General features: G+C 35.1%; 1 protein-coding gene across 2 annotated transcripts in view; it reads left to right on the top strand.

The window, feature by feature from the left end:
• The window catches only part of LOC128985912 (uncharacterized), a 54,829-nt gene extending 39,538 nt beyond the window's left edge, over positions 1-15,291 (top strand). For both annotated transcript variants that reach the window (XM_054405896.1, XM_054405897.1), the window contains 4 exons: positions 755-830; positions 3,304-3,429; positions 8,257-8,501; positions 12,532-15,291. In XM_054405896.1, the coding sequence (XP_054261871.1) occupies positions 755-830; positions 3,304-3,429; positions 8,257-8,501; positions 12,532-13,496 (1,412 nt within the window). In that variant the 3' untranslated portion in view covers positions 13,497-15,291. The remainder of the gene's footprint in view (positions 1-754; positions 831-3,303; positions 3,430-8,256; positions 8,502-12,531) is intronic.
• The last annotated feature ends 3,015 nt before the right edge of the window (positions 15,292-18,306 follow it).

Below are 18,306 nucleotides of genomic sequence, written 5' to 3'. Positions count from 1 at the left end.
AGAACGAAAAGTCGTTTTGGGGTAGTGTTAGGGCGCATTTGTAACCTAATAGTTGAGATTGTCCAGGGTCAGGTGCTGACTGTGATGAGTTAAGCCTATTATGCACCACTGTTCTGTAGCTGCGGTCGTTGTCATGATTAAGCCTACTGTCTATGTTTCGTTGTCGTCACGTCGGAGGCATTTTAAAGAAAAAAACAACAAATAAACAAGTTATAGCTACACAAAACAAAGATAAATGCACAGATTTAAGTTACAATCATACTAACACGATCCGTCATAGCGACACAAAACAACGGTAAATACACAAATTTAAGATACAACCATACTAACACGATCCGTCTTGGGGGTTATGTTCACCCAAACTCAAATAGTATAAATGTACTCAATGCGTTTCATTGAATTGAAAAATAAATAACAGCAATTAAATTATACAGCTGATCAAAATGTAAACAATTATGTTCTTCATAAGGATAACATGGGAACTTTCAAAGCCACTGGGGCAGAGCCTAAGGAACTTTTTCAAAAATGTAAGGCCAGTTTGCAAATCTACGCGACACGCTCTTTCGAATGGGACGTCAATGGATAAAATCGGTTGAGAAATGGCGGAGGAGTTCAACCGACAATGTTTCATGTAGCGTATTAATGATATAGATTCTAATGTATATTCACTTGAAAAATATTAGAACAGATTATTTGAAAATTTTTCTAACATTAAATTTAGTTTTTGTTTCCTAATGATAATGATTTTTTGTAGATATTTGGGATCCTGAAGAAAAGAAGAAAGCTCTTGGGATCTGCAAGTACATACGATGTAAAGAATACACAGTTCAGTAAGTGTGTTTGAAACATTTAAACAAATCTAAATAATTGTATTCCTATACATTTTGTACAGAGAGAATATACTTGGAAATAATTTATAAAAAACTTCTTTAAAACAAAACGTTTTTAAACGCACTAAAAAGTAGAAAATAAATTATAAATATGTTATAAATACTTGTTATATTTAAAACGAAAAACGTGGGGTGCATGCAATAGATAATTTACAATTACCTTTACCTATTGAACTAATGTATTATTATCAATTAATTGCATGCACCCAACGTTTTTCGTTTTAAATCTTACAAGTATTTATACTCTCAACATATTTATAAATTATTTTCTACTTTCTAGTGTGTTTAAAAACGTTTTGTTTTAAAAACAGTTTTTTATTTATAAATTATTTTCAACTTTTTAGTCTTAAATGTGTAATTACAGCTGACTTAAATTAATTGATATGTTTACATTCTTTCAAAATGTAAACATGGAAAATGTGGAAGCCCATGGGGCGTATCCCGTCGGAAATATGAAAATTAAATGATATAATATTGCATTGTCATCCATTTGTGAGCTATGTTACAAATTTCAAGTCCCTAGCTCATCGGAACCTTTGTTTAAGATTGATATAAAAATTTGTAGGAAAGCTACTAGCGAGCTAATAAAAACAAGCCCATGGGGCGTAGCCCAAGGGAAATATGAAAATTAAATGATATAATATTGCATTGTCATCCATTTGTGAACTATGTTTCAAGTCTCTGGCTCATCGGGAACTTAGTATAAAATCGATTTCAAAATTTGTACCGGACAAGAAAGCGAGCTAATAAAAACGTTTTAAAAAGATACAAAAATACAGTATTTTTTTTTTTTTATTTGAGAGATATGCCTTGCGACTTGGAAGGAATTACTGCTGTCACACTCTCCTGAAACCACTAAAAGACATTTATTTAATTGAAAACATAAAATATCATAAAAAAACTGACATGCTAATCTGCAAATATTAATTTTATTTTAGTTATTTTATAAAAAACCTAAACATCTTACACACAATTTTTACTTTCTCCCCCTATACCATAGTATATGGAGAAAGTATTGTTTTCGTCAAAATTTTCGAGTTTGAGTTTTGAGTGGATATATTCGTTTTGGGTCCCCCTGGACCCAAAAAAGTGGTTTTCGAAGTGATGTCTGTGTGTGTGTGTGTGTGTGTGTCTGTGTGTCTGTGTGTCTGTGTGTCTGTGTGTCTGGATGTGTACAGAGCTAGAGACTACACCTGTGGTCCGATTTCGATGAAATTTGGTATGTAGGTTCTAATCCATGGTATCTCCAGGCGTTTTTTTCATTTTTTTGAAATTTTGATTTTTAATGGGGATTTTCCCATAAAACCCCATAAAAAACCGGAAAAATCAGATTTTCTCAAAAATGGCCCGAACGATTTTGATTAAAATTTAGTATGTTGTAGCCCTTTAAATTCTGAACAAAATGGTACAAATCCCATTTCTGTAAAAATTACGGTTCAAAAGTTATGGTAAATTATGTTATTTTCCCATAAAAACCACATAAAATAACGAAAAATAGGATTTTAGACAAAAATCCAGTTTTGATTTAACATAGTAGGTTATGGTCCTTACAATTTTGATAGTTTTTTTTTTATTTTTTAGAAATTTTGATTTTAAATGGGGATTTTCCCATAAAACCCCATAAAATAACGGAAAAATAGAATTTTCCCAAAAATGGCCCGAACGATTTTGATAAAAATTTAGTATGTTATAGTCCTTTATATTCTAATCAAAATGGTACAAATCCCTTTTCTGTAAAAATTACGGTTCAAAAGTTATTGTAAATTATGTTATTTCCCCATAAAAACCCCATAAAATAACGGAAAATCGGATTTCCCAAAATTGGCTCGAACATCTTTGATAAAAATTTAGTATGTTATAGTCCTTTAAATTCTGATCAAAATTGTACAAATCCCATTTCCGTATATTTACTCTCACCGTTTACACATGATAAAGGTTGTTGACAAACTTATGGGAGAAAGTATGTGTCAGAATGCTGATACCGTTTATTTATTACAAAATAGTAACAGACCTGCTAATTTTTGTTAATTAAGAGAACTGGTAGGTATTCAGTAATGTTTGTAATTAACAGCCCAATATTTAATCTTACCAATACGGTACCTATAATGGGCTTGATTTATTTAGGTAAAATTTGAAAATTAATAAAATAGTCGGTTAACCACTGACTATTCAGGGTGAAAATGGCAATATATTTGAAATAAAAACAATGTTTAGTAGTGCACTTATGGCAATTTTTTCTAAGCAAATATATTTTGAAAAAATCTCATTTTGTCCGTTATTGCCTACCTGAGAGGGTATGTAAACCTAAATTGGTGCTATTTTTGTCACTAATACTTAGTAGTTTAACACATACAATTTTTTAACACTAACTTCGTTCCACCCTGTATATAACTTTTAATTGACTGACTTTTAGGGACAAGAATGAAAAATATCTGTCCGACATGAAAATAAGAGAAATCGAACATACAAAAACTCTTCCTGGCAATTCCAAATATATGCATCAAATTTTCAAAGAAAAATATTGGAATCAAGGTTCAAGGTAAGCTATTTATGTTACAGTAGAGGCTATATAATCCGGTACGTTCTGGTTCTAGACTTTGGCGGTGTCGGATTGTTGAGAATGCCAGATTACTAAAACAGCCGCTACTATGAGACTTACTGAAAATACTACTAAATATATTGAGTCAAAAGGAAAAAGTTGGCTTGCCGGCCAGCTATTTTCCCAGTTTTATTGTGCTTTCTATAATTTTAGTATATTTAAAATGGTAAAATTAAAGCCCCCAAACCGATGTTTGTGGAACACTTAAAATTTCCATTAAAGAAATTACAATTACGGTTTGTTCACTCGGTGCTTGTAAGCTCACGGGGACACTCTAGGGGAACGTAACTTTCCGCAGTGTGAGGGTAACGTCTGGGCGCACTCCATTAGCCAATCCCTGTCTCTGAGCCCGAAAGGTATGGTTATCTAGAGTGTGGGGGGTTCTCCCTGGAACTCAATTGAGTTAAGGGTGTCCGCCACCTTTGGTGGATAGGTTCATCCGGGTGGGTCCCACTTCTAAACCTGTCTCCTTTTGGGAAACCCTGATGGCCTGGCAGTGATGTTGGGCTAGATGGGCAAACGAAGTAGATCGGGTGTTGGGATCAAGCCCGCCAGGGGTATCTGGGGATCTATCGCCCTGGTTATCTCTGGTTTCCCAGCAATGGGATGGCCTCGATCGGGTTAGTGGTGCAAATAGGGGGTTGGTCCCCTTCCTCCTGGCTTTGATGGCGGGTCTTGGCCTGTCAGGGATTGGATAGGTCCCGAGTGTTGCTTGCACTAAATGTGTCAGGGCACTCCATTGCGATTCTTCAGGGTTTCGTACCAGGTGGATTCTAGGTGGAGTGACGCTTAAACAAGTAGCCGGTATCCCTGGTTAGGATTGAGGGGAAACCCTCTCTCCGAAGTGTTGCTTCGGCAGCCGGTGAGCCTGATGACCTTAAGTTATCCTCCCATGATGTGCCAAAAGTTGGTGCATGTGCTTCGGCCTACATCATGGGGCCCGGGTATGTTAAATTATAGGTACCGGGTTTGAAATCAGAGGGTTTTCTGGCTCTTACGATAAAACGAATCGAATCGGAACACTTAAAATGTTTAAAATATCATGTAAAAAGGTTGTTCTGACCTTTAGGCTGGACAGATGAAACTACCGGATTAGCAAGCTTTTACTGTACTGCTGTGATTTAACTAATATAAATAAAAAAATTAACAGGTAAAACACTTAAGTAGAAAAAATCCTTCTTATATTTTGGACGTCAACTTACCTCTTTGTTTGTTTTGAATTGCTTCCCTAAGGTTGAGCAAAGTTTGACCATGCGGCTCTGAGCTAATTATTGCACCATGTTAAGGATAATCAATCAGAAGCACATCAGGCCTGTCCCAAAACCTGTTACCATTATGTTTGACGTGGTTTGTGAGCATTTTTTCTGTTTTTGGGGGAAAATTTGTTTGCCTCTATTCACAATAATTTGGTATTTTTCACACATGTTTTGTCACTAGTTACGATCCAATCCAATTAAGAACCACCCATAATGGCTAAGATGCCTCCATTTGCTCGTTTTCGTGGTAGGCTAAAAGCATTTCAGCACCCATTGTGCACCAAATCTGTGGTAACCAAAGTAATTAAAGTGACAATTTTAATAAACATTCTTCACAAATCTTTTCATCAACTTAAGCAAGAAGTTCATCAATGATTCACCAGCATCCTCTCTTCTCTTTGTCATAAATCAAATTTAAATAATCAAATCACATGAAATTTCTTTTACGCCACACTACATTATTTTGACGAACTTCCTACGCAAGTATTTAGTCCAGAAAACAGCTGTTTGCAACCAGCTTATTCAAATGGGGTTTCATTGCGTACTACTGTGCTGCAATGAGTTTTACCGGACACCAATCAGCTGATTGTACTGTATTTAGTATTTAGGTGGCAATGAGTGGTTATAAACAAAAACATAACCTCTCAATAACTAGTGATTTTAGTCCTTTAGTTGGTGGAAATATATAAGGATTTGTACAGATTTAGTAGTATGGCGTAAACTATCGTACGTCACTCGTCCAAAATGTGTGTACCGGACTCGTATGGTAATCCCGTACTCGACTTCGTCTCGCACAGGAACGACCACACTCGTCCGGTAAACACTTATTTTCAGGACTAGTAACGTAATATACTATTACCAAAATGAAATGAATGAATGATCATTTTTGCCCAATCTTAAACTATAAAACTTATTCATAAAATGTCACATTTGTTTTAATTTGTATAAATCTAAATTATTATTTTGCTTGAAAATTGTGGAGTGATCCAGCTTTTTAGCCATCGAGTAAACTCTCCAAAAATAATAGTAATAAGTGAAAATATTTAACAATACATTATATTTATATTAAACAGGTGCAAAATATAGTTCAGACCAAGTATCTTGAGCCAAATAGTATTAATTAATAATTGGTGACATTTTGATGTGTAAGTTTATGTTTTTATTGTGTTCGAGGTTTAACCCTCCCAGTGTTACTTGACGAAAATTCGGCAAGCACCACACTTTGTATAGTGTTACTTGCCGATTTTTCGACAAGCAGACATCGTTTACGGCAAAGGCTCTATAACTGACTGAATCGGATTGAACTGGATCGAGTTAGGTATCGTTCTTTCCGTTACATTCTAAGCTGTCTCCAGATGTCTGTCTCTAAGCGCTATTCATTTTAGTTCTGAAAATATTGTAGCAGACAGCTGACGTGCGTGTATTTGTAAACAGCTAGGTTCCCCCGGACCGATGACTGATGTGTTTTATTACGTTTATCATTGTTTTAGTGTTAAAAATCAAAAGTAGTGATATACGTGGTGCATTATAAGAAGATTTAAGTGGTTTTGAAGTGCTGGTTGATGATCCTGAAGAAGTAGGTAGTGATATTGATGTAAATTATCAGCCAGATTCCTAGCTATGGTTAGGCTATGCATTCTTAGCTAAACGCTATGTACTGAAATCAGTTTTTTGCCCATAACTTATTTATTTGCAAATATACTTCCTTATATTATTATATATTTGTAATCCTCATAAAATTTAGAACAAAGTGGCTATTTTCAAATATTTATAGGCCTATAATTTATACAATTTCATTAGGCGCAAACTTATTTTTTTTTTTGAAAATTTTCGAAGTTATATTTTTTTTACCTAAAAAATTTTTTTTTTTTTGAAAAAATGTTCCTTATGTTTTATATATAATATTGAAGCCCATGATTTTCCAAACAAAATGGTATATAGAACATTAGAATTAACATTGTTTTAAGCTTCTCAGATCCGTTTTAATAAAACCTTGCAAATGCGCCAAAAATAGGTGGACATTAAGGCCTAAACTATGGACACTTGGAGGGTTAACATAATTTATATTTTCTACTGTGCAACCTATGATCTCTAACAATTGAGTATCGTGAACAATTGAGTATAAGAGAACTGTCTCTCTTATTATACCTACTATTTCTTGGAATTGATGTAAATATAAAAACTACTTTCACCATCCAGAGTTACTCTAGTATAAAAATTGAAAAAAAGTGTTTGATACCCAGGAGACTTTTTAAAAACATTACTATTGATCAGTGGCGGCACCTCCATAATGGCAGGTGGGGCCAAGCCCCACCAATAATTCTAAAAAAGGGAAAAATAGTTTATTAAAATAAAATAAAACACTAAATTAACTTTAACAGTGTGCGAGTCAGTGAACCTGAAGGCATTATAGATGCGCACTGAGTAACGAGCGGGCAGGTCTGATCTCAACTATCCCTTGGTGATACCATTGCGTAAATGCAGGTTCATGTGACACAAAGGTTCCTGTACCCAAACGGCCAATACGAGAGTAATGTCACAATAGCGTCTCTAGGGCTACGCTCGGCGGGGATAGCCAATAGGAGAACACTGTCTCTAGACTCACTCACTCAGTCCAGCGGAGCAAGTCATATATCATGGTTCCCGGCGGCCAGTGTCGTCAGTTCATTTCAGTGTTCAGTGCTGTCACTGTCATTCAGTCTGATTCACGCGTAGTGCAGCCGTGATAACGACTTCTGCTGTTCCGTGTATGTTGTGTTAGTCTCTAGTGTAGTAGTATTACGATATATGACTTTTTTAATAAGTACCACTATTATTTTGAAGAAAAGCTAATTTTAATAATGTAGACAGTTCTCCGGTAAGCACGGCATCCAGCATTAGCCCATCCAATTATATTAACCACGCACAGCCACTGCTATTGATGTCACCAGCCACTATTACTCTTGGGTATTTTTTGAAAATAATATCAAGTAGCCTACACCATTTAATGATTCAAACAAAATCAAACATCTCAAATTGAATACCTGGTTTTCTATATATATTATATACTCTAACTAATTAAAAAAAACACACCTGTAGGCCTATATATTAGCGTTGACTTAAACAGCATTCTAAGTATATATCTACCAATAGATCCTCAACTGCAGGTATCATTATCTATTACTTTTTATGGCCAGACTATTCCAAGGCAAGAACTGTGACCTCTCCAAAATATGATTTTCTACAATAATAGTTTTATATTTTTAGATTTGCAATAGTGCCATGTTGGATTTCATTTGGATTTAATTTGTGTTTGCTTATGACAACAAGGACAGATTTGATTTCTTGTCAAATAATTTCTAATGATTAAGTTCAACATGAGAAGTGCTGAATAACAGTGAAGAATTTTAATTTTATGTGAACTTATAACTTAGTGTTCAGTAAAGAGAAGGAATTGTTATTCTTGCCGGCTAAGTTTTCTGGTAACAAGATTATTCCAACTTGTTCCTAAACTATCCATACTAACCTACAGGCCATCATCACAGTTGTCAATGAGCAGCAGTAGTGGAAGTTGTAGTGGAAGTATGAACAGTATAGACACAACTTCACCTGAAGTCAACAAACAGCACAAGCCTTCTGTCAATAAGAAGCCGACAGAAGGTGTGTTGGTCAAGTCCAAACTGCGCTCCATTGCTGCCTCCAGACCACATCTCAAGATATTCCCAGCTTCTTCAGACCCTGGAGAAGTACCGGTAATTGACCTTATTGATGATAATGGTGAGTAACAACAAAAAATGTGTTTACATTTTCCTACTCAGTTTAAACAAATACACATTCTCTATTGAAGCAAAGAAAAAGTTGGTTTATATTAGAAATGGGTGGATCCAAGAAAATGTTGGTACCGGATCCGGGTCTTAAAAAATTAGGATCCGAAGATCCGGATTTAAATCCAGACACACACTGTCATAAGGGAGGGTTAAAAAAGGTAATTAACAGAATGCCAATTTAAATCATACTGTTTAAAATTAAATTGGTAATGTTTAAAGGTTAACATTTCTTATATATAGAGAAATCTCCTGTTGAGCCCATAATCCCTAATTTTTTGGGGACACTAAAACTTTTCAAAATCTTAAAATGAAACTATGTGCTAAGTTTGCACGACCACCAAAAGGGTGTCTGTGTATATTTTACTATAGTTCTATCTTGAGTATGCTATATCGTGGTTTGTGCATGCAGCATCCAATTTATTTATGCCTGGATCACCTCTTGTTAATCTTTTAAATTCGTTCCAGGTCCACAGTACTGATAGCCGGGTCGGTGAAGTTCTACAGATAAAATACCCTTTGTCTGTGTACAAGAAGACTATACTGTATTCTAACATATTAGATGGGGGAGTCTTGACTTTTTATTCACCCTGTATGTTCACAGAACATCTTTTACACAGATACAGGGTATTTTACCTGTAGAATTTCACATACCCGGCTATCAGTACTGTGGACCTGGAACGAATTTAAGGAATCACAGTAAGCAAAAATAATACAACCCAAAACTTGTCTTTTGCTAGAAAAGAAACCCCCTACCTATATAACCAGTGCACATTGGTGATAATTTCATCAATGTAAATAAGACCTCAAAAACATATATAGGCCCCTACATAACCGTTTTTTTTACCAGGGGCAATTTACCGAGTAGGCACGTGCCTAGGGCACGAGGCAATTGGCTTTTATGGGGTGCACCAAAAAGTTTATAAGGAAAATAAATAAATGGTGGTTGTATTTGCATGCGATCTCGGTTAACTTCTGATAATCCCTCGCGGCCATGTAGACATCGTAATCGTCTCCCGCAATTGCAGCAAATTCTACAGTAGAGTCCCGTTAGTCCGAAATGGTTGGGACCGGGCCCATTTCGGATTACCGAATATTTCGGATTAAACGTTTTTTTTATTTTTTTTTTATTTTGAAAAAAAAAATTAAATTTTTTTTATTTTTGAAATTTTTTTCGTCTTAGGACGCAGGCACGAGCCCGGGATTGTTTTTCACATTACTTAAGGCTAGACCTAGTGGCTGCAGCATTATCACTTACAGTAATAACATCTATTTGTGATTTGGCGGACGAATATGAAAATTGTTACAGTAATAATAAAAATGGTGAAATATTTACTAAAATACTCTACAAGAAAATCTATCTCGCCCGGCCGCTACAGAATACGTTGACAAGGTACAGCTAACTGTGTTAAAAATTTAATAAAAAAAACTTAAAAAAACTAAAAAAACTTAAAAAATTTTAAAAAAACTTAAAAAATCAAAAAATTTAAAAAAATTTCAAAAAATTTTTTAAAATTTTAATCTTTTTATAAAAACAATTTAAAAAATATATTTTATTTGGTTTCGGATTAAGCGGACTTTCGGATTACCGAAGTTCGGATTATTGGGACTCCACTGTATTTTCCGCAGTCGTGTGGACATAAGTGTATGTATAGTAATCGCCTCCCGCGACTACGGCAAAATGGTAATCATCTCCCGCGGTCATAATGGAGATCATGCCACGAATGAGGCAAAATTCTTATCTTTTCCCGCGACCATGTGGACATTATCATCGTCATGCGCGATCCTGGCATAATTCTGATCATCCCTCGTGGATGTAATTAATTGATTGATTTGAATTCTTGATGTTTCCCGTCTTCCGTGATCGCGGCAATATTCTGATCATCCCTCGCGGCTCTGTAAGATATCATCATCGTCTTCTGCGATCGCGAAAAATTCTGATCATATAGACATATTACTTTCTCCCGCGGTCACAGAAACGTTACTGTTGTCATGCGCAATCGCAGTATATTGACAACTCCAGGTAGAAATACAAAATTTGCGCATAATTCCCGGTTATAAAACTCATGCATGATTGCTGGATTTCCCGGTTGATGGACACCCTCTTATATATATTGAAAAGGGGTGCTACTATTAGTTTTGCCTTGGGTGCGGACAGGGTCAAAAACGGGTCTGCTTTTTACCTGTTCCACAGTTCATTCTATCAGGTTTATTGGCGCCCCCCCCAAACACACAATGAATGATGTGTAGGAGAAATGAGTGATTAGGGTAGTGGTAGTCGAGGGTAGGGGAGGGGCGACACATCAACATGTGCATATTTGAGGTCCTTGTCTCTGTGTACAGAGTGACACTGCGACATTGCAATATTGATTTATATTAAGATAATTAAGTTGGGATAGGGTTTTATTATTACTTAGACTATTATTACCAAACTAAAAGTAGGCTAGTATACAAGCAAATCCAGCTACTCCATTTTTATAAAATATATTTAATTTGGGAAAATGTTGCAAATACATAAAGTGATTGGTGTGAAATAATATGTATTTGTTCACTAAATGCATACAACATATTTTTTTTAAATTCAGTTACACATAATTTTCCTAAACACGCATGTACATCTAACTTAATTTTTTCAAATTTGTTGTATTACTTTTGCCGTGGCACCCGCGCACCCTCCAAGGTGCCACTTCCACAGCGCCCCCCTGGCCGCAGTGCCCGGGGCGGTCTCCCCACCTAGGTGACGGCCGTGCATTCCATTAACATTAATTTACATAATAACCAGGTTTAGTTATAACTGTTGGAAGCGTTAGAACAGGGTCTCCCATAACTTGTCTTAAGTGGTATTTCATGCTTTTCACAGTGCTCTCCCACAAACCGCCATGGTGAAGAGCAGCAGAGACTGCTTTCAAAGGATACTTCTGATTTTCCCTGAGCTAGGATCAGTCCCATTAATGTTCCCATGTAAAAAAAGGGCCAAGCAGAGAGAAAACTTAACTGTTTTGAGTTCTTATTGGAAATATCTACTTAAAATTGACCACATTTTATAAAAAATAATAAACACTATAACTTTTTTTTTATCATACATTACTCAAACCTCATAATTTTGTGTAGGTAAATAAACGTTTCTCATTATTTTGGGGATAAAGGATTTGTTTTAATTGTGAATTAACTATTCCTTGTTAAGATTGTATTGTTTTTTTTTTTTTTTTTTACACTGCCCAAATTACAAGTACTGTGAGACAAATAAACGACAAATCAAGCTAATATTTTGGTATCCATGTATTCATTACTTTATTGCCAATCATTGATACAAGTCGTTTTTAGTGTTTTTGCAAATTTATTGTGAATAAGACTCAACATTGTGTTTTGTACATTAAAAGTAAATCATTGGTTTAATGCCAAGAAAGTGTTAAAATAAAGTTTCAAGATGTAATTTCAGTACCTAAAAAAAAACTATTCATAAATCTGTCAAGAATAAAGGAAAACTAGATCTCTAGAAAACAAAATTTTTTTACGAAACCAATACTTTCTCCATATACTATCTAGGCCTATAGGGAAAGAAAGTAAAAATGTAGAACTACAATACACTATCTGTGGCATTTGTGACACCACGTTATATACACTAACAAACAATACACTAACACCATGTTGTGTCTTATTAACAATACATTCTCAATAACACAAAACCTCACATAAACGTACGCAAAAATGCATATTAGCTGATTGGCAATGAAGTCAAGAAAACCTGGATAACATCATCTGAGCTTGTTTTGTTGTTGAGAAGTCTCACTGTAGTTGTAATTTTTTGGGTTGTGTTTAGAAAAAAAAACACCCTGTATAACATTAGAATATATGTAATAACCTTAAATTGTAAATTTTGTGCCAATGTTCGACTGTGAAACATATCAGGCTTCAGTTTTAAGATATGACTTTTGGCATTTAAATGGTTTAACTAATGTAGTTTGAAAATCTTTATTTTACAGACAATGAAGAGGAAACTATTGTCCTTGAATCAGAAGAAGAAGAAGTTATTTGGCTTCCCCCGACAAAAGAGCAGTCTGAAAATTCAGATGATGATATCGAAATACTATCATCAAACTTTAAGCCAAAGAGACCTATGTTAATATTTCCTAAACCAAAAAGGAATCCTCAGCGGCGGTCTCTTCTACAAAAACGCACAAGTTTATTGAACGAAGAAACTTCAGCGACTACTTCTAGTTCTCCTTGTGAGGCACAAAGTCCAGCCCCTGTGGCCTTGGTCCTGTCACCGGCCGTTATGGAGCAACATCGACTGGCAAATGAAACAGAATTTGTTGCAGTTGACGAGTGTGATTACGAACCGTTGTTTAGTGAGTTCAAAAGTGGCTGTAGCAGAACAGATCCTGTCCCTGAGAAGTATCTTTCCAATCGTAGACTGGCCAGCAAACAGTTTATTCCGATCCAACAAACTTCCCTTTCCAAACCAATCAGCCTAATACCTTCACTACAACTCAGCAACACAAGTACTGCCCCTAAACCAGTTCCAATACAGCCTAAACCGATTCCAATAAAGAAATTGGCTACCCTACTTTCTCCTGGCGGTTTAACAAGTTTAAAACCTAGGGGAGAAGTTCTAGTGACACAACGAGGAACACGCATTCAACTCTCAAAGATGCCCAAACCCGTACCTCATGTGACTCCGTTAAGTGCAACACCGGTAACAATAACTGGAACGAGTAGTGTGAGTGCCTGTGAAACAGCATCCTCAGATACAACAGAGTTAATAACTCTGCACCACCCTTCTCTCGAGGGAGTGAGTCAAACAAGAGCTGCCAGGTTTGAAAACTTGAACAGTGTACAGTTGGTTATGCCCTCCCCATTGTTAAAATGTGGCCCAAAAATGTGGAAACCTAAAGATGACGGTATCCCGCCCCAAGGGATCAAAGTTATGTACCCTAAAAGAAAGTAAAATATTTGTTGTTACCTACAATGAATCCGATAGGGATTTTACTACGGGCTGTGATTTTAGTTTATGTTCCTTAAGGATAATATAGGCCTTTAATTCATACTTCAGTGTAAAAGTATTTCAAGCAGCCTTTTGCTCAATTGTGTTTTGGGTACTAATCTTATATGTGTCAAGCATATGTTATTTAAGACTTTATGTGAAGAATCCATAGTTTTTAAGTATAGGAACAAGCAAAAAACTTGTTTCTCACGATACAACTTCAAATGATTTTTTATGAATATGACATTTAAATTCATAACTAATGTGCTACAATTCTATAACGTTTTGATGATTTTGTAAGAATTCAAACTTGTGGTTCTTCTTCTTTATTTAAAACAATTAGGTAAACATAATATGTAACATTTGATATAGATAAAACTTTAGTTTGATAAAATTATCTCTTTTGAAGCTACTTTACTTTAGTTTTTAACAAAAGTGCCTTTTTTATGAACTTTGTGGTCATTGTATCAGATTGATATTACAAATTATTTAGTTAATTTATACCAAATACAGATTAAATAATTTTTCTTATGCCTTTGACAAATGATGATACTGGTATATTTGCGAACATGGGAAATTTTTTTAAAAATAATTCTACACCATACAATATTTCCATGTTTTCACTGTATTTAACAACTGTAATGCTTAATTTAATCTTTGACACATTTTTATATATACAGGGTGACCCGTGAGTATACTACGGTCAAACTTGAATAAATGGTTTCAGTTCAGAAAGATTGAATATTAGCTGAAATATTACGATTTTTAGTTAAATGTAAGGAGAATAAGGTGAAACCTGACTAACCCATGCTGCCATTTTGAGTTGGGCCAAGTTCATTTTTACTTTCTCTCCTATACAGTATAATTGAGAGAAAGTATTGTTTTCAAACAAAAGTTGAGTTTTAGGTCCCCTTGAGCCCAACACAGTGGTTTTCAAAGTGAATTCTATGTGTGTGTGGATGTGTACACAGATCACACCTATGATCCAAGAATCCACGGTATCTCCAGGCGTTTTATTTTTATTTTATTTTAATGGCAATTTTCCTATAAAATAAAATAAAAATTGGATTTTTTTATAAAACGCTCCAAACGATTTTGATTTAAAGTAGTATGTAATTCCAAAAACAACCCCATTGCTGTACAAATTACAGTTCAAAATACCAAGGAAATAATAAAAACATGTTTCATTGTATCTCTATTTTCTATGATAATAGTTGCTATGATAATTATGCTGAGTTTGCTCAATTTGATGGTTAATGTTTTTTTGTCCATATTATTGCAGAAAACCGCTGTGTGCTGTATCTTGCTGTTTGTGTATGTTACCAACCCATACAGTATTTATATTTATTTAACTTGAGAAAAAAAATATACAAAAAATTTGAAATTTTACTTATAAAAGGTAAAACTGGTTTAACATGAATAGGTCAATAATCATACATAGCATGGTCTAATTCGTATGAATTTCCACTTTCCACTAAAGGTAGTAAGTAAAGATTATGTTAAAATATTATTTATTCATCAAGTGTTTTGAGGTATATTAATTTTAGGATTACTTTATGGTTACTTTGTACTGTGTTTACAAAATAGTTTAGTGAGTTAAGCTCCTTGCTAATTTAATTTATTTTACTTTCATTTTGCACAGTACTGTTAGATACACAAAGAAATTAAGTTTTTGAACATCTCATCCCTGTGACTTTATTATGGAACGAGCATTTTATTATTTTTATCCACAGATAAGTTTAGTTTGATGTATGAAGAATGTACATATACCATTATATATTATACTTTTTTACACTTGTAAAACCTCTTTCTTTATTTATCAATTCCTCAACTGTTCAGTTAAACATATTTGATTTGGCTGCTCCAGTTGTTCCAGATTCGTTGCATCAGATTCTTATCTCTATTAGCTCTAGATCTGGCAAATACTGAAATCCTGTGGTGGCAGAGATTTTTTGTGCACTTGGTACTTGTAACTTACTTTATGCTGTAAAACATTTATTCCTGAATAAAAGTAAATACATATATACATTGTTTCAGTAATGAGTGTAGCATATCTGTCAATATTAATACACTACATGAAACTTTGTGAACAATAAGGCTTTTTTGTTTTAAGATTTAACCCCACTTATTATATACCAAAATGTTCGTCTAAATGTGTAGATTTGCAAACTGATGTTACATTTTAGAAAAAGTCCCTTGGGCTCTGCCCCAGTAACTTTTAAAGTTCCCACGTTATCCTTATGAAGAACATATTTGTTTACATTATGATCAGCTGGATCATTTAATTGCTGTTAATATTTTGGTTGCAATTTAAGGAAATGTTAGCTACAAAGATTTACTGACTTATTGAAATGAAATATTTACTATTTGAATTTGGGTTGACGTAAATATTACAATGGAAAAAAGCGAGAAGGCCTGGCCAATTCATATAATAAAAAGAAAACTGAATTAACACTGTGCTGCATTTATTGAGCAATCATTGAAAAGCTGATTTGCAAACCATGGAAACATAGGAAAGTCATAGAACACCTCCAAGTAGAAGAAATAGAAGTAATGGTTTTTTAACACTTTTAATCATTATTGCGGACAACCTAATGCGGCTATGAGTGGGAAATATTTGTAGAAAACACAAAAACACAATCAGCTTTTGAAAAATTATAACATATTTACAAGAATGTTTAGTATATCGATCTGTTATGTACATCGTGAGTATTTCCATAATCTTTGAGTCGACTTTTCTAAAGTCATCGTAAATCATTACTGTTATTCTTTTTAAAATAACACCTCTAATACTTCGCATTTGCTCGAATTCGATCAAAAGGTGGCTGGTCGGCGATCGCTTTGGGCCTCCCGGCTCAAGGGGGCCTCCAAAGACCAAAAAAATCAAGTGAACAACATTTTTTTTATTGTGAAAAATTATTTTGTTTTACAGTGACGTAGTCTTGCAAAAACAATTTTTAATAAACAATAACCTATTTTTTATCAAATTAAAGTTAGGTAGCCCCTAAGTACAGTGATAGTCACTCGGTACTAGAGGATGAGGATAGTCACTGATCTCACCACGCCGCACCGTTCGAATCAGCTCTGCGGTAGTGACGCAACAACACTGCGCCCTGTCTAGACTCAATCAGACAGATTTTTAGCGCTTGTACATAGTAGTTAGTTGTTGTTGAGATTAGTAGTTTTAGTTGTAGTAGTTAGTAGTGATGGAACAACTGATTGGAAAAAACAATAGTCAGTTGTTTTTAAAACCAGTCATTTTTTCAGTCAAATGAAAAACCGAGTGAATTCCACTATAACAACAACTGGTGGCATTCAATCGGCGCAGTGGTTTCAGTAGTTTCAGTCATTGCAAATACAGCTATCTATTGTGATTAATACTTGTTCTGAATGATCACTGGCCATGATCATTATGAGATCAAATATGAATTTAGGAGCTCCTTCCCATGTGAACGCAACATTATTTACTATGCTGTCATGACTTTGTATCAGGGTTTTGAAGGCATTAAATAAATCCCATCAGCTGAAATATTAACACAGTGAGCAACAGCCTATGCCTAGCTGGACTTTGTCCACTCCTATTCCCTACCCCCTGCCAGACAGGAAATTTGCATCCGGACATGTCACAATTACAACTATGAGCAAATCTGACCTTTTCTACAAGGCAACTCCATGCAGTGAGGATGTTTTAAGTAATACAGCAGTGACGTAGCCAGGGGGGGGGTCCTGGGGGTCTGGACACCCCCTTCCGGTCTTAAATATAATATTTTTTTGTTAAATTAAATGTAAAATTATATAATCATATATCATTGACGTTGGGGTTGATTATTTTCAATGCCAAGAGAGCTAAAAAAGACCGTTTTAGGGCCTATATTTTTAAAAATTTTCCCGGATCCCCCTTTTTACCTGGGGCCCCCGGTCGGTCGACCCCCCCTATTTTGAAATCCTGGCTACGTCACTGAATACAGTATAGCTTTAAGCCATTTTGAAGAGTTTGCAGTTAGAAGACCAGTGTCCAGCCTTGTTAGACCAGGCCCTGGTGGGAGTTGAGTATGCAAAATTATTCGGACGCACTTTCCCTTTTGATTGTTGTTAAGGACACTTTGGACAGTAAGAAAACGCATGTTGCCACGATCAACGTTGGTCGAATACCAATATGGCTGCCTTCCAAGAAGAAATATTCTTCAAAAGTCTATATTACACTTAACTTGCAATCTAGTTTTATAAAGTGATAAATTAGATTTTAATAAAGATTTTACTTTTAAAACAGATTAAATGTACGTTGAGGTGATTATATTTGAGTTTTTACTGACCAAATATGTCTGAAATCACGATTAAATGTTATTATACAATTTATAATACACAGTTTAACCATAATGTCATATAATATACAGGGTGTTTTTAAAAGAATGCCGGGATTTCAAACGGTTGTTGCTCGGGGACTATTCAAGATAATTAAAGGAATTAAACGTCAAATTGAAGGGAAAGAATAAAGTTTTTTCTCATTCTTTCATACAATTCCGGTCGCCGGAATTCTACCCCCGGATATTTACCCCCATGAAAAAACACCTACGTCATTTTGACGTCACGAGGTGCGGGGCCGATACACAGTCGAGAAACAGCCCGCGACTGGAAATCTACCCCCGGACATCTACCCCCGTACATCTACCCTCAGACATCTACCCCCGGACATCTACCCCTGGACATCTACCCCCGGAAATCTACCCCCGGTCATCTACCCCCGGAAATCTACCCCCGTGGTCAGCTACGCTAC

The sequence above is a fragment of the Macrosteles quadrilineatus genome, unplaced genomic scaffold (genome assembly GCF_028750875.1).
Source record: "Macrosteles quadrilineatus isolate MER2022 unplaced genomic scaffold, UCM_ALF_1.0 Scaffold_2__2_contigs__length_208266976, whole genome shotgun sequence".
Lineage (NCBI taxonomy): Eukaryota > Metazoa > Arthropoda > Insecta > Hemiptera > Cicadellidae > Macrosteles > Macrosteles quadrilineatus.
This window is presented reverse-complemented; position numbering and strand designations above follow the sequence as displayed.